Raw genomic sequence first — 22,207 nt, forward strand, 5'->3', positions numbered from 1 at the left:
TTGATGTTGACAATGTCGGCCGAACTCAAGATAAAGAAATGTACTATTAGGGAAGTTTGATTTTTTGGGTTGAGAAAGTAGTTGATAGAGTATGAGTTGAAGAGAAAAGTGAAGAATGAGGGAGGGGAAGGGTCTGACGCAAGTTTAACGTCAAATGCTTCCGTAGATGCATCTACAGAATCTTCCGTATGTGCATTTACGGAACAAAACAACGTTAAACAAAAAAAGGTACTTCCAAAAATGTATCTACGTAAGCTGAAGGACATTTTTGTCAATTCGCAAATGGGTGAGAGATGCATATGATGTAGTTAGAAATTCTGACGTATTTAATGCACAATTTTTAAAAACAATTTTAAAATATTAAAATCTTTATTAACTTAGGGATTTATTTTAGGGAAAAAAAACCAAACAAAAAACCTAACAGGAGTCGATTCGAGTCCTTCTCCGGCCACCGTCGCCACCGCCTCATACGAAAGAGCTTACCGGCTCACTTCACCGGCACAACTCTCCGAATGGCTATGCAACCGTTTGATCCGTATTACATGTACCAGCCAGATGAACGGAGCAACATAAACACGCTCTTCGTCTCTGGTCTCCCAGACGACGTGAAGGCGCGTGAGATTCACAACCTCTTCCGCCGTCGCCCTGGATTTGACTCTTGCCAACTCAAGTATACCGGCCGTGCTAATCAGGTACTCATTCTCGATTTTCGATAAATGAAGGTTCTGTTGAGTATTGCAATTTTGACTGAAATTGAAACTAGTGAAATTTTGCTTCTTTTTTTGTTTTCAGGTTGTTGCATTTGCTACGTTTTTCAATAATCAAGCCGCAATGGCAGCGTTGCACGCCCTAAATGTGAGTGTCTAGTTTTGAATATGATAGTCCACTGTTACACTGAGAGTTAGGAACAACAAAATAGGCATAATTTATACATATGCTTTTATCTTACCCATCAGCAACATTGCAGAGGTATTCAGTATTCACGTTGAACTTCTCTTACTTGAACTAAGTGCTCCTGAATTCAGATAATGTATTAAGTTTGTAAAACAAAATGTACGTTAATTTAATTCACGCGTGTGCGTGATAGTAGTTGACATAGTGCATGTATTTTGAGTTTTTTTGTTGGTTTGTGAACGAAGTTTGCGCGCACTAACATGAATTAAAGTGATGTTAAGTCTAAATTTAGAATTTTAAACAACACATGATTTCCAAACTCAGGAAACAAAAGTACAAAAAAGTTCAAAATCATTAAAAATGCAGAAAATCACTAAACCTAAGCAAAAGAGTTTTAATGGATGACTTTGTATTTCAATCTTTAATCTTTCATCAGGTTTGATCACATACCCATGGATGATTGTGAGAGGGATGAAAATTTCAATTGAGATTTGAGAGATAAACAGGAGTTCTTGAAATATTTATACGAATAAGGGAGATTTTGGTATTATGATTACATTTTAAATAGATTTGGGTGTAACTGAATACTTTTGGGGTGTTACTAGAAAAAATCTATACCAAAATGATCTGGAAATTGTACATGTTAGTTAAGATTTGTAACATCGTTGGTGTTTGCTGGGACTATAATGGCATTAAGTTGATTATGTCGGTGATGCATTTGAGATTAAGTAAATAATATAATAAATGCATTTCATAACACATCAAGACAGACTGACCTGATTAACATTTTACGATTCCAAGGATTATTTTGAAATATTGATAATGTGGAGGATGAAGTTGATACTGTCCAACAATTTCAGTGATCTATTTGGTCATTCACTCGTGTAAATGTACTGAAAAAAATAGCTTATGACATGTTTATTGTCTATTAGCTGTTTGTGTTATTTTTAGTAAGCTCTTCAAAACAACTTATAAATAAGCACTGAAGAATTCTCTTTAAAATTTCTTATTGAATTAACATTTAATTAAACCTTTTAACCAAATGCTTCCTAAAGTGATACTGCAGAAGCTATGAAGTTGCACCCCATCAGAATATGTTAGTTTCAGTGACTTCACTTGACACATACTCTTAAAGAAGTCCTAGGAGTTTTAGTGGATTATATATGTTTCAAGTTTGTTATTCAAATGTGGTGGTTTGATAGATACATAAAGAGGGTTTTATTTACAAATATAATGTTGACAGTTTATAGAAGTTGGTCTTCGATCTAATATGTTTTTTTACTTAATGATCGTCAGGGTGTGAAATTTGATCCTCAATTTGGGTCCGTCTTACATATTGAACTTGCCAGGTCAAACTCTAGGAGGAAGCGAAACATAGGTATATGTTTTGTGCATGAAAGTATCAACTTTCAAGCTATAGTGCATATATATAATTTAGATGTCTTCTTGTTTTCACTTTTATTCCACTCCTTTTATCCTTCAAAGCATTTTTCTTCCATTCTCCCCAATTTATTTATTTTGATGAACTATGGAGACGTTCAAATATTTGTAAAGTGTGTATGGCTAAATAACTTCATTAAGCACATGTTGCATAAACACTTATCTTAAAATTGATTATGTATAAGTTATTTTTTATAATCAAAGATGAAATAAAATTAGCTATTTTCTTATTACCTCGGAGTTGTTTTCACAAACAATCTGGGACATCTTACTAAAATAAACTGAAAACAACTTATAGACATATGATAAACTATTTTTATAAGCGTACTCATAAAAATTACACAAATGCCTATGTCATAAGATAAGCTTATATTAGTTGTAAAGTATAAATAAGCTTTTCCCAACTTATTCTTTTGTACGATTACTGTTTTTCCAGGATGATTAGCGGTTTTGTTTTGTACTCACAGGTGGTGGAGCCTACGTGGTTATAGATAAAAGGTCAAAAGGGGAAGCCAATGTTCAGGGAGCCTCAAGTGATGATGGTAACGATTCTTTGATTATAAGTTCAAGGCTAGATATACATTTTTTATTCCGAAATGACTATGATGATATGGCTTGCAAGTTGTTACTATTTTATTGTTAAGGGTTGATTCTATAATACATCCATAGCTATTCTTCCCTCGCAATTTAAATTAAGTAGGTGATATTATAAATTAATGAGGTAAAAAGTAGGAAAAGGTAGCTAGGTTTCATATTCTTGCCGCCCCTCTTATTTTTGTTGCTCACTTGCACATGTTTTCACATTTAGGTGAAAGTGATCCTGATGAACCATCAGAAAATGGAAGCAACCATGGTGATATAGCAACCACCCAAAGGTTGAGATTAACTTTAATACTGTTATCCATACCTCAAAAATTGCACATGTATTTTAAATTTTCGATCGGTTCACCAAGAATGTTATATTTTCTGCTTGTGTGCAGCGGCGATGCTGTTGTTGGTTCTGACAATCGTGTACCTGGAGCAAGGGTACGTGAAACCCAGCATTAGCAATATGTTGGAAATCCGAACTCTATCTCGTTGCATATGTAGAAATCATAAAACAACCAATATTCTTTCTCTCATGAAGTGTTACATTACACAGATTTTGTTCCTTTCTGTGTGTTTGGCCAAACCATTACGAACACATACAAAATTGTGTAATTTGTTAATAAAAAAATATTGTGTAGTTTGTAAAAGGTTTCTTTTCATTTTCCCTTTAAGCACTTATGTATTATGATATTTTCAAATTGGCTGCAGGAGCAACATGGAAAGGGTGGTGGTGATGTAGGACCATGTTCCACTCTTTTTATTGCAAATCTTGGTCCAAACTGCACCGTGGATGAATTAAAGCAAGCTTTTTCGGTGTGAGTTGCTGCTTCTATTTGGTATTCATGGATTTGCCAAGGACCTCTAGTATTGTTAATAAAATTGGAAAAGCATTCAACCAGCTGGTTCTTGATAAAAAATCTAGACCCTACATTGTTCATCATCTACTTGCTTTTGATTATAGAACTTAATGTTTCAATCCATTTTTCCAGGCATGCTGGATTCAACTTGGTCAAAATGCGTTCAAGAGGAGGAATGCCTGTAGCATTTGCTGATTTTGAGGTAAGTCAGCTGCTCTTGCTGATTATAAAGCACTAACAAACAGACACACACACACACACTCAAAAAACACTAGGTGTCAAACCTTAAAACTTATATCAACTAATTTACTTATATTATTGTAGGATACAAAATTAACCAGATATGCATCAATAGGGTAGAATAGTTGGCATTTATAATAGGGTTAGATATGTTTTGTTCTATAAAATTACCAAGTTTCTTTTTCATCCCCATAAAAGACCCACACTTTTTAGCTTTTACAAAATTATCATGCATGCAGTTTTATTCTCTGCTGTTAAGTCATCATATATTCTCGAATGATTTTTTGCAAGTCATGTTTAAAACATTATAAAAGTTTCCTAAAATGTTCATATTTGTCCATTTAGTACAGATTAAAAAATTTGGCGCTTAAAAAAAATCATATGCTACTTGAAGTATAACTAAGCTAACTAAATCTATGAAATAGCCATGCTCTGAATTTTTGTTCACTTATTGATGATCTTATCCACCTTTCTTCTTTTGACAGGAAGTTGATCAAGCTGTTAAGGTCATGGAAGAGCTTCAGGGAACCTCGCTTCCATCATCAGATCGGGGTGGCATGCACATAGAGTATCTTCTAAACCTTATGAAGTTTATCGAATTTTTATCACAATGTTGGATAATGCTTCACATTTCTTACTCTCTTTCTCTCCTTGGTTATGCTCTCTAGATATGCACGGTCTAGAATGAGGAAGAAGCGGTAGAAGATATTGGAGCTAGACTATTTATGGATAATCCGGGTTCGATATAAAAGGAAACGTTGCATTGCGTTCCCTCTGGAATAGTTTCAAAACAGAGAAAGGTTGGTAAGATGTCCCATTTGTAATTTACAAAATGAGTACAGAAAACAGCTACGTCTAAGCTATGTTATCTGTTTGAATGAGTTGAGGATACTTTTTCTTGCCATTTGGGAGGAAAGGTTGCAAAACTTGGCCCCGACCCTGTACCGAAACTATTTTTAATATGTTCACTATCACTGCAGATGCTGCATAAATGATAGACAAAGTTTTCATCGTATTAACAGCAATGAACAGTCTCTTACACATTTTTTTCCAATATATTTTCCAACAGGTTTTATTGTTTAGATAAGCCATAACATTATTTACTAAAATACATATAAGAATATCTAAACAATGAAATGTGATTTGACATTTGCACAAAACTATTTTACATTATTTATGCATATAAATTAAAATTTCAAATTTGATAAAAGCACTAATATGCCAGTTACCACTCTTCAAAGCTGAATTGCTTTTGACACTTCCATCCAGTCCACAGGTTCGATGCGGGGATTTGATTTTATGATTGTGTACGAGTGATTTATAATATGAGAAATATTTATAAGATTAAATCCATTTGTTAATCCTTTGTGTTTCTGTATTTTATATTTAGATCTTGTATTATTTGATTTTTTTTTAGCTATTTTAATTTTAAGATAGTTCTTTAAATTATGAACGTGTATAACTTTGACCAAAATGTCAAATTTCGTTTGAGAAAACGATTAGGTTTTTCAATTTCAAGAGGCAGACTTTGATTCTGTGATTTGGAAGCATGACTACTGTTAAGATCCTTTGGCTCAAGGGATTTGAGTTCTGAACAAGGTTAAACTTGTTTAGGTTTTTAAACCTGTCTAACAAAAACAGTGTATTGCATTTCATTTTCCTCAGTTAAATACAAGGTAGACATTTAACTACTAGTGTGTTGTAAATCTACATAAAAGGCCGGATCATGGCATTTGGTGTATCTATTAAGTTCATATATATAATTCAATAAAAATTAAGATCAAATTCTTATATAAATATAAAAAATAAGATAGGTTGGCATCAAGTGTCAAAATTAGCATTGTTACCTCATTGATAATTTTATGTAAAATGAGTTTTAAAAATCTCGAAGAGCATGTATAGTGGTTTCCACCTGCCCATCAAAGTCATCGCACAAATTATCTCTCAGCTTTTAAGTGGTTCATATAGTGATTTCATTTGGAGAAATATTAAGAGTACTCTCTTTTCAACACTCTTTCAAGCACTCACTCTCTTATTATTGGTTGATATATGTGTGGGTCTTAACCATTTTATGTGGGACTTATTTTCAAAGTGAGAGATCCATACATGTTTCAATCAATAAGAAAGTGAGTGTTTAAGATAGTGTTGGTAAACTATAGAGTCCAAAAGATAAATCTCATAACATGTTTGCCATTTCAATTAACAACTAATCACCAAATAGTATCTTGGGACCCTGTGCTTTCTATTTCAATTTTCAACAGGAAACTATACAATCAATCCCTGACATAATATATAGGTCTCAATGTTTAGGCCATGTAGCTCAATAGCACTTTCAAACTTCACCATCAAATTTTCCACCCTGCACACTTCCAAATCAAACTAGATTACAAAAATGAAATAAAATAAATGTAATAATATTACCAAGTTAGGTAAATGCACATCGCACATCAATACATACATGCGCAAACATTTAAGAATATCATATAATGAAAATAATGATGATAATAAAAACATCAGAAATGCTACCTTTACACCGTATTTGCCTACGGTACATCTACTTTTCTATTTATTTTAATATTTTTACTTGCTTTGAAAAATGTGCCACCATTACAATTAACTTGGAAACTACGGTGTTAGGCATACGTTGTAGAGGGATCAGGTTAGAGTGACTTTGAAACAGTAAAGTCACCATGACTTTAGCCTATTGTTTCTTTTATTTTATTTTTATTTTTATTTTTATATTATCAATTAAACATTTTTTTAAAAAAAAAACAACAAAACTTAGGCTAAAGTTACCGTGACTTTCCCGCCGGAAAGTCACTGAATCCATTTCCGTTGTAGAGACATTCGTGTAAAAATAGCATGCCTGTATCAAACATTAGACTTTAACGATTCGACAAATCCTAATCATGTGGATCTCTCCAACAAATTATTATATGGACTCAAATATTATTCGAATTCGGTATAAACGATTTGCCGACTATGTTTCATTTCTTATTTTTTTAAAGCAAATGTGATCACTCCCTTTTCATCCTGAAAAAAGATATTCACATAGACAACATCCTACTTTATGTTAATGATATTATCCTTACCATATCTTCTGATACTTTGTGACAATCTATGATTTCGCTTCTCAGTTCTAAATTTGTTATGAAAGATTTTGGACAACTGAACTACTTCTTGTGTATTGCAGTTAATCACCACCAAAAGTGTTTATTTCTATCATTGAAAAAGTATGTCGAAGAAATTCTTACACACGCTGAAATGTCTTCTTGCAAATTGTGTCCAACCCCGATTGATACCAAACCAAATATGAGTGCCACACATAACAATCCATATGAGGATCCATTAATCTATCGTAGCCTTGTCGGCACCATTCAGTACCTAAATTTTACTTGACCAGACATTTCATACGCGGTACAACATACACAACTTTTTATGCACAACTCGATGGACGGCCACCTGCAAGCTCTCTAACGTAACTTGTGCTAAGTTCAGAGAACAAAAATTTATAGCTTACATCTTTATACCTCATTTACTACCCCATTAATTTCATATACAAATGCTGATTGAGAAGGGAGCTCGGACACTTGAAGATCTACATCTGGTTGTTGTGTTTTTCTTGGTGATAAATTTCTCTCTTGCTCGTCAAAATGGCAACTCGCATTATCTCGCTCTAATGCTGAGGCCGAATATCATGGAGTTACCAATGTGGTATATGACTCTTGTTGGTTGCACAACCTTCTTCTCGAGTTACATTGTCTCATTCATAAAGTCATTGTCGTCTATTGTGACAACATTAGTGCCATCTATCTTTCTGGTAACCCAATTCAACATCTATGAATGAAACACATCAAGATGGATATACATTCCGTTCGTGAAAAGGTAGCTCAAAATCATGTTTGTGTTCTTCACATTCCATCATGATATCAAATATAAGATATTTTTACAAAAGGTGTTCCCTTCATATTATTTCGTAGACAGTCTCAACGTATGTCAACCTCATGCTTCAACTGCGTGGAAATATTATAATATGTTTATATTAATTATAAATATCATATTCATTAGGCTTTAATTATTTTGATTACTGATCAATTATATTTATCAACTATTATTAGTATCCATATAAGATTTCACAAGAGTTACATATAATTCACATATTACATCAATGAAAGAAATGAAATTATATTCTTACAATTGCCACCTTTTCATGAAAAATTCTTCTTGATGCAGTTAGTCTTATGACAATTGAAACACTTATATTTCAACTCGTCAAACCCTCCTATGATTTCCTCCACTCTTATTTATTTCCCTTGAAACATTCATGCCATTAATACTATCATGAACCTTCATTTCCTTCGTCTTAATTAATTGATTTTCTTTAATTGTTGATTGGACCTTATCTAAGGTGATAGTTCTTTTCTTACCATAAAGAAGAGCATCCTTGAAATTCTAAAAGAATCTAGGTAATAAATTCCACAACAACCTTGTCAATTTCATCAAGCTTCACCTCGATATTTTTTAAGTTATCAATAATTTTATTGAAATCTGTCAATTAGTGAACAATATACTTTGACTATATAATCATAAATGAGTAGAGTTGTTGTTTCAAGTACAACTTATGAGCTTATACTTTGGTCATTTACAAATATTCGAATTTCACCCATATTTCTTATATAGTCTTCTTCCTTGCGACTTTTGTTAATACTTTATATCCAAGACATAGAATAATGACACTCCCGGTCTTATTCATAATCTAGGTCTTCTTTGTATATATTAGGCTTGATGGTATCTATGTCTCACCTTTCAATGCATCTATACACTTTTGTTGAATTAAAATTGCTTGCATTTTCACCTTTGTTGGAATTTTCTCATTCATTACGATTATTCACCTTAATTGCGACATTTGAGTTGGGTCTAACTCATCTTTACAAAATTGGATTATAAGGTCAGGATGTTGGAAGATGCAATGAAGACAAGTCAAATGTCACAATTTAGACGACTAGGAGCGGGTCGCGAAGAAGGTGGAAATTTCCACACACCAACTCACGCTCGGTCCTAACAAGTGATGTGGGAAGCCTAACAAGTGGTCTAGTATAGACTTTGATACCATCTTAGAATGTGTGAGTTGGACCGAACTCATCCTTACAAAATCGGTTAGTAAGGTGAGAATTGTCTCTATTAATAATCCACTTATAAACAGAAAACATAGCATATCTCAAAACAGTGTGGGACTAAATCCACCCTTTCAAACAAAATACAATGAAGGTGTTGGAGATTACAATGAAGGCAAACTAAATGCCGCAATTTAGACGACTAGAGTCCAACTACATTGAAGGCAGATTAAATACCACAATTTAAGCGATTAGAGACGGACCACAATGAAAACGGAAATTTCAACAACCTTCAACAACCCAAAATGTATGCAAAAAGTAACAACTCTCTGATCCACAAAAAGTAAGTTTCAAGAGTTACTAAGAAATTAAATAAATTAACTCTCAAAGTTCTCCAAACACTATCCCTAATTTGCAACCCTTATTCTTTTCATCCAACTCAATTTTAACACGAGCAACTCTACAACATGTAAACTTTAATTTGTTTTATGATGGCCATAGGGCATGCCTACCTTGTATATTTTATTCTACATATGCAGTATTAGTAGGATCTGATATTTAGAAATACACTAACTTTGTTTCATTTTGTCTTCAATCATAAATATTTTCAAATATACATTTTCCTTTTTTTTTTTTTTCATGTAATTAACTGATTCAAGATCATCTGGGTTGTTTTTCATTTATTATATTCTTACTGATGATTGTATTTTATTTGAGATTTTGGTTATATCTATATCTATAAATTTGAACCTAGAATTTGAACCAACCATTATTCTCTATGATTAACAATTGACAACACTACTAAAAATTTAAAGTTTATCTAGAAAAAATGAAACTAACACAACAATAGTGGAGAAATCACAGCCGTAGATTTTTCAAAAATTTCTGTTGATGCTGACATGTAATGAGCAAAAGATATATACATATGTATATGGACAAGAATCAGACCAAATTGTCCTCAGGATAAAGCATGATGTTACTTTGGTTTATATTACTAAAACTTACCAAAACATAACACAGAAACAAAACACACATGACATGTTTCACAATTGTATTACTCCCTCCGTCTCATAATAAATGTCCTATTTGAGCAATGCGCGGTTTTTAAGAAAATGATTGGATGTGTTGGTTTTAGTAAAAAAGTTAATGTCATTTACTAGAATACCCCTATTAATAGTAGTTGAATAACGTGAAAGTTAATAAATAGGGGTATAATAGTGGAAAAATAATAACGATTGATGCATTGGAATTATAAATGGACAATTAATTTGAGACAAGAAAAAAATGCAAATGAGACACTTATTATGAGACGGAGGGAGTACTATTATGTCTCAACCTCCAAGCCCTGTCATCATCACCCAACCAACAAAATGTTTTTTTATACATAACCAATAAAGTATCTTATTTTCTCAATAATTCAAAAACTATATGACATTTGTCAACATCATCCAACTTAGGTGTTTCAAATTCAAAAAGAAAAAAAAATGGCATCTCCGATTTTAACACTACATTAATGTTTAAAGGTAACTGTGGTTATGTGTTATCATTGTCATTGATTGCTACTTCAGAAGACAATCATCATCACAAATTTGTTTCTCATCACATGCAAGTCCATGCACATAATAGCAATTCTAGAGAGAGAGAGATTTGGACCACCTTACAGAAAAAGCTATTTCAATTTCATCCATTTGTAGAGACCATACAAATATCTCAAATGTGTGTAATCAATGAAGTTCATTGAAGCACTAGTTTTACATAATTTCGCTAAACAAATTCAAAAGCTTCTATACTTATACAACTTTCACTTTCACTCTCACTCTGCTATACACAGATATCTATGTAGTACCGACACTTCCTAATGCAAAAAAAACAGAACAAAAATAGGAGGGTAATAACTAACGATAAACATATTTAGCATAAATATAATTCAATTTTCATGGTCGACCACTTTGCTTCAAATATCATCTTCTGATGAGGCCCTTATAGGCTTGTCCCTACTACTCCTATCCCAATAGGAGGGTTTGTACTTGTCAATAGATAGCTTTCCACTGAATGATGACTCCAATGAATCTTCTACTAGGGGACCACTGTAATGATGCTGTCTCTGCAGTGGCTCTGACCAAATGCGACCGCTCCTGTTTCCAACATCATAGCCTGGAGTTGAAATGTAATTTGTGTCCATCACCATGTCTCCCTCTAGAATTCGGAGAACCTTGAATAAACAAACAAGTATACCAACACAGTTACCATATTATATCGTAAACTTATTAGTTATTCATTGACAGCGTAAAAATGTTTTACACAAACATCTACATTGTGAGATATGATTCCGTGAAAATTTTTACACCGGGGTGCATGATTGTAAAATTCTTACATTATTAGAAATATCTGTTCTAAAAAAGTTACTAAAGTGGAAGTGGTCCAATTCTTAATTATTGTGAACTTTTCTCATTGACTCTGCAGGATGTCCATCTTATCTTTTTAGGAAAGTCGAAAAAGCTATGCAACCGTTGATTCTTTAAAACAAACAATGTGGTAACAAAAAAAAAAGATATGTTGAGAAACTTTGTTTACCTGTGACATGCGGGGTCTAGAATGAGGATCTCTCCTTATGCACAATGAAGCAGCATGCAACATGCAATAGACCTCATGCTCTAAATAGAGACGTCCAAGCCTCGGGTCAATCAGTTCGTCAATGGCATATTCTTCTAGAAGTGGCCGCGCCTGTTTAACGTTAAAATATTTATATACAATTAGTCAAGGTTAGGCATGAACATTAACTTGAGAACCTATATCACACTGAATTCTTAACTTACCCACTCAGTAAGGCACTGTTGTCCCTTTGGCCGAGTGAGATCGACAGCTTTTCTACCGGTAACGAGCTCCACCAATACAACCCCAAAGGAATAAACATCGGCTTTTTCGGTGATTTGACCGCTTTGAGCATATTCAGGAGCCAAATACCTATACATACAACAGCTTAGTTACAATCTAAGAAGCATGATGAATACAACATGACACAGACATGTTATAAGTTATAGGACATATCACAGTTACAAAACAGAACATAAAATTAGCATATCTCACAAAGTACTTATCAAGAGAAAAAATTAATATACTAAAAATTAAAAATGAGTGATTATAAACAAAAGTCAGACAACAACGCGTTCTTTCTTGGTTTCAATCCAAAATCAAGATCGATAAAAAGCGTACCCAAATGTTCCAATTACTCTAGTATCCACACCCATGTCTCCATCAGGTTGCCACCTTGCCAATCCAAAATCACCAACCTTGCATATTTCAGCACAATTCAATACAGTTAGAAAATAAAATATGCAAGGAACTATGCAATAATGTTATAATGAAGTAATGATAATGGTGTCTTTTGCTGTAAGAAATAAAGGCAAAGAACTATCCTACCAGAGGTTCAAAATCATGAGTTATGAGAATGTTATTTGGCCTCATGTCGCGGTGGATGATACAACCAACTCTGCACTCTTCGTGAAGATACCTTAACCCGCGAGCAGCCCCAACAGCAATTTTCTGCCGCGCGGACCATTCTAATGGATCTCTTTGTCGCCCTGATATATTACAAAGTATTAGATCAATATAGAATCAAAACGGTATCAGTACCATGAATTCAATATTATATTGCAATTACCATATAAATGTGAATCCAATGATCCATTGCATATGTACTCGTAAACAAGAAGCCTTCTCTTATCCTCTATACAGAATCCAATCAGCATAACAACATTTCGGTGTTGAGCACAGCTTAGAACTTCTACCTCAGAGCAAAATTCGACATCACCTTGAGAACTAGCCAATTTATGTTGCTTGACAGCAATGACCTGCCCTTCTGGTAGAACCCCTCGATGAACCGATCCATAGCCTCCTTCTGCCAAGAAGTTGGCTTGTGAAAATCCACCGGTAGCGAGTTCCAACTCAGCATAGCTGAACCACCTTGGAGGTTTTCCAAAAACAGGTGCCTTGTGTTGACATATTGAACACAACGGAGGTGGACCAAGTGGAGCATTTCCTGGTAATGCTATTGCTTCTCTTAAATTACCACTAAAATCCGAGTCATTTCTATATGCTGCCGACATTTCCATTCCAGCTCCTCTATCAAGCCTAGAATACTTTTCTAACAAAGCTTTGGTTGTAGTTGCTTGAGGCATACCATGATACGCATCTGATCTTTCTCCGTTGCGTTGAGATGATTGTTGATGTAAAAGCAATTCTGTGATCCACGGTTGGTATCTAAAGCTAGCTGAAGATGTCGACAAACTTTCACTTTCTGTGTCTGATGTATCACAAAGTTCATGACTTTCCTTAATGGTTTCTTCTTTCTTTTTCTCACCATTCATCTCTGGGATACAGAACGGTGATGTTCCGGGATCAGAGCTTGAAGCTGATGAAGTACCGGCTTCAGTAGTAGTGGTGAATGGCGTCCCTAGCTCAGGGCTGCTAGTTGGAGTAACATTTGGTCCTTTGATAGAATCTACTAAAGAATCCAATTTGTTTTCGGATTGCTTTTCAGGTATATCACCTTGCTCAGAAGGTGATGTACCAGCTTCTTCAACTTCCTTCTTTTGTGCTCCAATCAAGTTCAAACGAAGCACTTTCGGTTGAGTACGCTTCATAACAACAATGTTACACTGCAACTCTTCCATGCATCTCTTTTCCTCATGCTTGAGATGTCTGCAAAGAACGCAACATCAAATTAATGGATAATAATCTATGAAGCACAGACACGGCACAGACAATGACACGGCACAGACAATGACATGTAGACACCATTAATTATCGAGAAATTGAAAGTAATAACATGTGCCGGACACGTTTTCAATTTGAATTGCTTGTGCTACAATAGTGTGATTTTTAATGAGGAAAAGATAAGAGAGACTATTACTTGTCTAAAACAACCCAACTAGCTTGTCCTTTCTTGGCTTCTGCGGCCACTGATCCACAAGGCGATCCAGAAATAATTTTAATCCTGACATTTATCTGTTGGAAAAGGTTTAACATAAGGATTAATATCCTTAAAACTCAAATTGCATGAACCTTTTACACACCAAGACTACTAGAACTAACCTTATTCGGATCATAGACATCATGGAGCTGAAGGATCATCTGAGAGCAGGAATCAGTGATATCACTCTTCTGCTCTAAAACTGTTCCTGGAGGATACTTCTTCATTCCACTGGCACAGTCACCAGCAAATCTAGGAAAACCCCATCTTCTACCTGCACATTAGTAGAAAAACCGTTATTACATATATTTACAACTTACCACTAGAAAAAACAAGCGTTTAATTTGTATACACTGACAATGTAAAATAGTTTTACACAAACAATACTTAATGAGAAAAGAAGCTCAAAACTAAAAGAAGGATTCACCTGAACTTTGGGAAGGAACAACAACAAGCAGCGTAATGCAATCACCAGGTTGAACAACATGAGTCAATGACCAAACAAGAGCAGTCTTTGGAATTTCCTTCGACGCCTTAACAGCAACAATAACCTTCTCAGCACCATCACAGCTTTTCTCTTGCTTCCCCCTCTTCGCCTGCTCTCGACTCATCGCCACGTATCACAACGCCACAAAAAACTACCTTGCTGAAAAGTTTTAACTCTCAATTCAAGTCTCAAAAATCATGTAAGATAGATATTTGCTCCCAATTCAAACCTTTATATCACAAACTCTCAAATTCAAACCTTTTATTTCACTAACTCTCAAATTCAAACCTTTATATCACAAACTCTCAAATTCAAAAACTTCTCTAACGTTCACAGAATCTTCTTTCTTTCTTCTTTATTATCTTATCACCAATATTTAAGAGTGATTCTATTTCTACACTACAAGTACATTCTTAAAGTAGTATCAAATAAATCAGTGAAGAATCAGATACCCTTTTAGTGGCTCAGAAAGCAAGAAGATGTTATCACAGTAGTTTGTAGCAGACCCCTCTTCAAGTTCAAAATGCACCTCACTCCTCACCCTTTCATATCTCACTAGCTTTGCTTTTTGTGCCTTCAAGTTTCAAATCACAAAGCCAAGTCAATATAGTTGAAAAGAAACACCTTCAAAAAAGGTAAAGTTATACATATGTTTTGGATCCAACTATCTGGCTCTACTCCCAAAAAAAACACTAATAGAAGCAAAATTCCACCAAAAGATTCCTAATTTCCTATACACAAATAGTATATCTTGGGACCCTATGCTTTCTGTTTCAATTTTCAACAGGAAACTATACAATCAATCCTCACATGATATATAGGCTCCAATGTTTAGACCATGTAGCTCAATAGCACTTTCAAACTTCATCATTGAAATTTTCCACCCTGCACAGTTCCAAATCAAACTAGATTACAAAAATAATATAAAAGAGTTGCAATAATATAGCAAAGTTAGGTATATGCACATTGCACAACAATACATACATGTGCAAACATATATGAATAGTATCATATAATTCACATAATGATAATAATGAAAATAATGATAATGAAATAATGTATGGTTTAGAAGGTCAAATACATCATCAGAGACTAAAAAACAAGAAAAGGAAAAAGGGGTGAGGCTAGAATAAGCATTAGATCCAAAAAAAATCAAAGCTTTCACTTTCTTTATTATATGATATTAAATTATTAATCATTTTTTGAATATTATATTTGAAAACTTCAATAGAGAAATGAGCATTTCCAGAGAGATAAAAACAACAAAAAGGAATAAGAAAGAAAGAAACACATTGTTTATTAATTTTGCTCACAGTTTTTGTTGAGTAGAGATTCTTTAAAAGTGATTTGCAGTGAGAATCAGTTTGAGAAAAGGTGAATGAAAATGAAAAATGAAAAAGAGGGGTTGGAGAAAATGGAAGAAAGATTGAAACTTTATGAAGAGATAAGAGAAGGGTGAAAGAGAAAAAGAGTGTTTGATGAATGGGAAATGAAAATAATCTTGAAGAAGAAAGGTGTGAGCTTTGTTTTGAGTGACCAATTGAAAGAGAGAGAAGAAAATTAAATATAGTTTTTTGAAATAAATAAATAAATAAATGAGGATTAGTAATTTTTTGTGTTTTTTAAGAAAAATATAAAATTGAAGGAAAAAGTTAAAAATTGCAGATTCAGGGGCAAGTCATAATAGTACTGAGTTTTGTTTTAGTGGTGTAGTAAAATCAACTTTGAAAAGTGTTATGATTTAGGGTAAGAGTATGACCCTTATTTTCCATCTTAATTTTGGATGTGCCACTCAATTTGAATTATGAAATTGAAGGTAGGAATTTAACATGAATCAGAATAAATCATAGTGATCTACTGACCGTGTAAAAAATTATATTGTAATTTTTACACTGTTAATCAATTACGACCATGAATCAGAATAAATCAGACTATAATTTTAAAAAAAATTATATGAAATGGCAAAATGATTTGTTTCTATTGGATGACAATGTAAAAAATTTTTACACTGTCACTGTACTACCTTTAACCTCTATTTATATTTTATAATAATATCCATTAATATATTTACAATATTAAAATAATTTGATAGATATGTTTAAAATATGGAAATATGAAAAATTATTTTAAAATATAATAATATGATTCTAAGGGTTGGTCAACATTAAATTTTAAACATTTTTATAAGATATAAACAAATTGTGGTCCTATTGAACATCTTAGCTCTTATTTTTAAATGAAAATAAAGTAAGTTTTATTCTAATATAAAATAATTTATTAATGATATTCATTAACAAATTTAAAATATGGAAATATGTAAATATGAAAAATTATTTAGGTAATATAATAATAATAATAATAATAATAATAATAATAATAATAATAATAATAATAATAATAATATGATGTATATGTTCGGTTGACATAATTTTAAACTGTTTCTTTAAGTCGAATTTTAGATATGATGAATAATCAATTAACAACTTGCTTTTCTCTTGATGTGGGGTTTGCTCTTGCTCCCCACCACCTAGCAACTTCTTTCTTCTCCGATCATGTCGCAATCGATAGTAATACCACGACCATATCTCGATTCAAAATGTCAACAAAGCCAACACTTTGAAATCCCCAATAAAGCGATTCCTATGAAAAAAATCATTTGTTCAAGCGATCAATAACATTTGTGACATTTCGGTTAGCCAACTTCCTCAATCGGTGGTTAAAGGGGACAAGATTTCAATTTCTATAATGGAGAAGAATACCTTGCAGGTCTTGCTTCTTGTAAGAAGAAAGGTGTGAGCTTTGATTTGAGTGACCAATTGAAAGAGAGATAGAAGAAAATTAAATATTGTTTTTTTAAATAAATAAATGAGGATTAGTAATTTTCTGTGTTTTTTAAAGAGAAATATAAAATTGAAGGAAAAAGTTAAAAATTGCAGATTCAGGGGCAAGTCATAAAAGTACTGAGTTTTGTTTTAGTGGTGTAGTAAAATCAACTTTGAAAAGTGTTATGATTTAGGGTAAGAGTATGCCCCTTGTTTTCCATCTTAATTTTGGATGTGCCACTCAATTTGAGTTAAAGAATTGAAGGTAGGAATTTAATTAAATTTAATATCTAAACAATATGTTATTTATATTTTATAATAATATTCATTAATACATTTACAATATTAAAATAATTTGATAGATAAGTTTAAAATATGGAAATAGGAAAAATTATTTAAAAATATAATAATATGATTCAAAGGGTTGGTCAACATTAAATTTTACACATTTTTATAAGATATAAACAAATTGTGGTCCTATTTGTTCTATGTATCTTAGCTCTTATTTTTAAATGAAAATAAAGTAAGTTTTATTTTAATATAAAATAATTTATAATGATATTCATTAATAAATTTAAAATATGGAAATATGTAAATATGAAAAATTATTTAGGTAATATAATAATAATAATAATAATAATAATAATAATAATAATAATAATAATAATAATAATAATAATATGATGTATATGTTCGGTCGACATAATTTTAAACTGTTTCTTTAAGTCTAATTTTAGATATCATGAATAATCAATTAACAACTTGCTTTTCTCTTGATGTGGGGTTTTCTCTCGCTCCCACCACCTAGCAGCTTCTTTCTTCTCCGATCATGTCGCAATCGATAGTAATACCATGGCCATATCTCGATTCAAATGTCAACAAAGCCAACACTTCAAAATCTCCAATAAAGCGATTCCTATGAAAAAATCATTTGTTCAAGCGATCAATAACATTTGTGACATTTCGGTTAGCCAACTTCCTCAATCGGTGGTTAAAGGGGACAAGATTTCAATTTCTATACATGGAGAAGAATACCTTGCAGGTCTTGCTTCTTGTAAACATAATCTTTACGGAAGGATCATTTGGCCAAAAAGGTTGGTGCCTTTGAAGGTGGACGCATTGAAAGCTTTAGCCCTTCAAGCACACCCCAAAATTCTGCAAGCACCGCACTACAGTTTCCCAGATATTTAGAGAAACCAACTTTCCAATCACCAATGTGATCCCTAATAACCGCCCCCCACAACCAGCTTCTCTACTTACTTTACTCGCACCATCCATGTTAAGCAGTGGCAGAGCTAGGAATTTTATACAGCCTGGGCAAAAACTTTACACCATTGATTATTCATCTGTTTTAATTTTCACATCCTATTTTTACTAATTTTGCCCCTAATTTTACCCCTGATTTTGTCTAAAAATCAACTACTAAATTAGGGAGAGTACAAAGAAAATAGGAGTTGAACCCGGGCACCTATCCAGGCTAGCCGGGCCTTGACTCCGCCCCTGATGTTAAGCTTCATCATACCATTACAGGTGGATTCTACACCAGAAACTTATTTTCACCCTCACAATTCTAACCTTTTTGGAATATTAATTAAGAATTCTAAATAAAGAAAATATTATATCTTTAATGCATTGTATATACAATATATTTTCAAAAATGTTAATTATTTCTGTTGTCAATACATTAATTAGATATATTTTTTAAATTTTTTTATCTTTTAAATCTCTTAAAGAATATATAACTTACCTTTTTAGTCTCTTAACCAGTATTCCGATGACACACGTTAACATTTCTTTTTATTGAGCACTCATTAGCATTTTTCTTTAATTATATTTTAAAGACAATAATAGTAGAGTTTAAAAGTAATGCATAAATAATATAAATTAATATTACACATACAATCAATTAAAATCTCTATACTCACTATGTCATATGAGTGTTTTAGAATTAAAAAAATATTTTAATTGAATCCTTATCTCTCATTCGTTGACACTTTCATTATATATTTTTTTTTTCATAAAAGTATTATAGAAAAGATAGTATATTGTACTTAAATTATCCAATTTCGTTTTAAATAGCCTACCATCGTTTAACTTGTCCAACATGAATTTTGGTTGGATTTAAGAATATGGTTCGAATTTAAAGCATTAATGCAATCAAAATTTTGCATTCAACATATATTAATATCACGTGTCAAGTGTGACATACTTAAATCTTCAATAATTTTTGTAAAAGACGAGTCAAACTAATTTAATAATTAAATTAAAGTTTTTATTAAATAGATCAAATATATAAAAATTGATAGAATTTTAAATCACATAAAGTGTATCATATTATTTTAATGTATACTATATTATCTTAAACATGGAGGTATAGTACTATGTGTGATATAGTATATTTAGATATTTTAAAATGTTGTTGCATGGTAATAAATAAATGTAGAGGTTCCCCTGTGCTCTGTACTGCAGTGAAGTTGCCATGACTTATATGTGATTAATAAAATGCATTGTCGTGTATTGGTTAGGGTTGTTTGTGACAAACTCACTGACTTTAGGTCACTGACAAATGAAGCAATTGATATTTAGAGCAATGTGAAAATAACAATATATATGTAGGGTGAGGGACCTACATGATCTTCTTATAATTTGTTTTATCTTACTACTATGATACATAATTCAAATTTCAAAATAAAGGGTTTTTGTTTTGGGGTGATTCGAAGGTGCTAAAGTTTGCAGCTTCCCAAAGTTATGTGCCAATTAAGACCAAAACAAGTGGGAGGGAAATCTAGGTGACATCAACATAAAAAAATATTACAAGATGGGAAAGAAAGTGCAAACATAATATAAAAAAGTGTGGAAGAAATCAAATTATTGTCTAAAGTGAAAGATACCCACATAGCAACCAAACATTATTATGGCCTCCTTTTCAAATTTTTCCTTTCATGATTAAGCTTATGATTGTTTGAATGTTTTCAAAGTCTCAAATCTACTAGGGCTAGATAATTTTCATTTTAAAAATAGAGGTGTTTGCGGGTCGATTTGTTTCGGTTGTTAGAGAATCAGATATCCAAATTATATATGGTTGGAATTTGTAAATTTTTACGATAAAGTCCAAATCGAACATAACCGATAAATAACAGGTTAATTTGGATTGGATTGATCGGGTAGATAAAAAAATACAAAAAAAGTTTTAAAAAATTATTTACGAAAATTAATTTTTCATAATAATATAAAAAACACAGTGTTAATAGAGTTCTATTGTAAATATTAGATTAACAATATTTTCGTATTAGATTTAAAAATATCTAAATAAAGAATTTTAAATATATAATTAATTATTTGAGTTAGTACGATAATGATTGTGTTTCATAGTTCTATGTTCAGTTATCACAATATATTAACAATTTTCTTATAACAAATTAAAATAATATAACTTGTCTATATACGATATTTCACTTTTTCTTATTGAAGTTGAATGTTTAGTAGTAATTTTCATGATAATTAATTATGGTTGATTTGAGTTGGGTTTGTGGATAAAAAATTGAAAATTTGATGTCCAAACTAATTGACATTAAATTTCATTGGTTTAATTCGGTTATTGTCCGAACTGAAAAAATATTCAACCTAAACACTATGATTTACCTCGGATTTATCCGAATCAATAAACACTCCTATTTATAAGTACTCTAGAATTTAATTAGTACAATAAGATTAAAATTTTACATACATATATAATATATTTTAAAGTTACGTCATTTCAATTAATATATATTTTTAATTTTCTATTTATAAATATTAATAGTTTATTTACGTTTATACTACATTATACAAAATACAAATAAATATTAAGTTGTGGGCTATACTAACAAAAGAAGAAGAAGAAATTGAATATGACAAATTTTAAAATTCAAAAATTTTAACACATCATTGAATTTGTATCACTTCGTCTCATTTTCATCACTCCATATTCAGAATTCAATCCAAACAAAGTTAAAGTAAATAATTTCAAAACACTTGATGATCAACAAAATGTTCACGGATTTGGAAAAGCTAAAAATAAAAAGAGTATTAAATGTGATGTTTTAGTGGACATGGGTATTTGAAGTGTGTGTTTGAAAATAGAAATAGACGACAATCCCATGATCGTAAATTGCTCCATAATGTTGTCTTTTTCTTCTTCTTCTCTGTCTGTGTGTCTGGCCCCCCATTCAATGTTTTTGAAACTTGCCATAAATGCCATGGTGGTTTTTAAGTTTAACATTTAAAACACACCGTCACGTCACCTTACAACCATTCAACCATTTATTTTGCTTCCAATTTTTCAAACCAATCAACCACACTTTATTTTATTTTGGCTTTTACTATTATCCGATTATTAACTTTGGTTTGCGGGCTACAAATACCTTGAGAGGATCACATTTTAAAGATCCAACCGTTTCACTGCTAAATCACGTACATACACGAAACAGTTTAATTGATTTTGATTTTTTATAAAATAAGTACAATCTAAATATAAAATTTGATTCCTAGTTCAATTAAAAACATTTAATTTAATTTAATTTAGTGTCTTTTAATTTTAATTTGTATCAAGTTTTAGATATTCAACTTACAGTTATAAAAAAATTAATTTAAAATTAATATTATAAAAATATTGTTGACGCAATTCATAGGAGTCAACACGAAAGAATATTTATACACTTTGAGGCATGTTTTTTTTAAACAACACTTTTGTAAGAGACATACTATATATTCATCCAAAACTTTAAGATGGTAGGTACGTGAATTCTTCTAAT

General features: G+C 31.9%; 2 protein-coding genes across 6 annotated transcripts; one reads left to right on the plus strand and one right to left on the minus strand.

Moving 5' to 3' along the window:
* Nucleotides 1–368: 368 nt before the first annotated feature.
* LOC131616276 (uncharacterized) lies at nucleotides 369–5,073 on the plus strand. The gene is made up of 10 exons (XM_058887557.1): nucleotides 369–692; nucleotides 793–855; nucleotides 2,191–2,272; nucleotides 2,802–2,876; nucleotides 3,143–3,209; nucleotides 3,315–3,360; nucleotides 3,631–3,737; nucleotides 3,912–3,981; nucleotides 4,505–4,587; nucleotides 4,688–5,073. The coding sequence occupies exons 1-10, from the start codon at nucleotides 513–515 to the stop codon at nucleotides 4,719–4,721; spliced, it is 807 nt and encodes a 268-aa protein (XP_058743540.1). The 5' UTR covers nucleotides 369–512; the 3' UTR covers nucleotides 4,722–5,073.
* Nucleotides 5,074–10,644: 5,571 nt separating this feature from the next.
* Nucleotides 10,645–16,121, minus strand: LOC131616278 (inactive protein kinase SELMODRAFT_444075-like). 5 transcript variants are annotated; one of them, XM_058887560.1, is made up of 12 exons: nucleotides 15,906–16,121; nucleotides 15,403–15,477; nucleotides 14,881–15,166; nucleotides 14,533–14,850; nucleotides 14,228–14,379; nucleotides 14,046–14,140; nucleotides 12,795–13,834; nucleotides 12,554–12,714; nucleotides 12,347–12,423; nucleotides 11,950–12,097; nucleotides 11,708–11,857; nucleotides 10,645–11,345 (listed from the first exon to the last, which is right to left on the minus strand). In XM_058887560.1, exons 4-12 carry the CDS (start codon nucleotides 14,714–14,716, stop codon nucleotides 11,088–11,090), a joined length of 2,265 nt encoding a protein of 754 aa, XP_058743543.1. In that variant the 5' UTR covers nucleotides 14,717–14,850; nucleotides 14,881–15,166; nucleotides 15,403–15,477; nucleotides 15,906–16,121; the 3' UTR covers nucleotides 10,645–11,087. The 5 variants fall into 5 exon arrangements, with proteins under 5 accessions (XP_058743543.1, XP_058743542.1, XP_058743544.1 ...); XM_058887558.1 differs by having other exon boundaries at nucleotides 10,646–11,345; nucleotides 14,533–14,751; nucleotides 15,045–15,166; XM_058887559.1 differs by lacking the exon at nucleotides 15,906–16,121 and having other exon boundaries at nucleotides 14,533–15,166; nucleotides 15,403–15,555.
* Nucleotides 16,122–22,207: the final 6,086 nt, after the last annotated feature.

Source organism: Vicia villosa, linkage group LG7 (assembly GCF_029867415.1).
Source record: "Vicia villosa cultivar HV-30 ecotype Madison, WI linkage group LG7, Vvil1.0, whole genome shotgun sequence".
Taxonomy (NCBI): Eukaryota; Viridiplantae; Streptophyta; class Magnoliopsida; order Fabales; family Fabaceae; genus Vicia; species Vicia villosa.

What these genes read in the sequence shown, in the direction of transcription:
- LOC131616276 (XM_058887557.1), top strand. Translation starts at nt 513, where the DNA reads ATGGCTATGCAACCGTTTGATCCGTATTACATGTACCAGCCAGATGAA. An exon ending in TAGGAGGAAGCGAAACATAG is followed by an intron (nt 2,273 to 2,801) that starts GTATATGTTTTG and finishes TTGTACTCACAG; the next exon opens with GTGGTGGAGCCTACGTGGTT. An exon ending in CGGGGTGGCATGCACATAGA is followed by an intron (nt 4,588 to 4,687) that starts GTATCTTCTAAA and finishes TATGCTCTCTAG; the next exon opens with ATATGCACGGTCTAGAATGA.
- LOC131616278 (XM_058887560.1), bottom strand. Translation starts at nt 14,716, where the DNA reads ATGAGTCGAGAGCAGGCGAAGAGGGGGAAGCAAGAGAAAAGCTGTGAT. An exon ending in AGTTGGGTTGTTTTAGACAA is followed by an intron (nt 13,835 to 14,045) that starts GTAATAGTCTCT and finishes CGTTCTTTGCAG; the next exon opens with ACATCTCAAGCATGAGGAAA. An exon ending in ATTGGATTCACATTTATATG is followed by an intron (nt 12,715 to 12,794) that starts GTAATTGCAATA and finishes GTAATATATCAG; the next exon opens with GGCGACAAAGAGATCCATTA.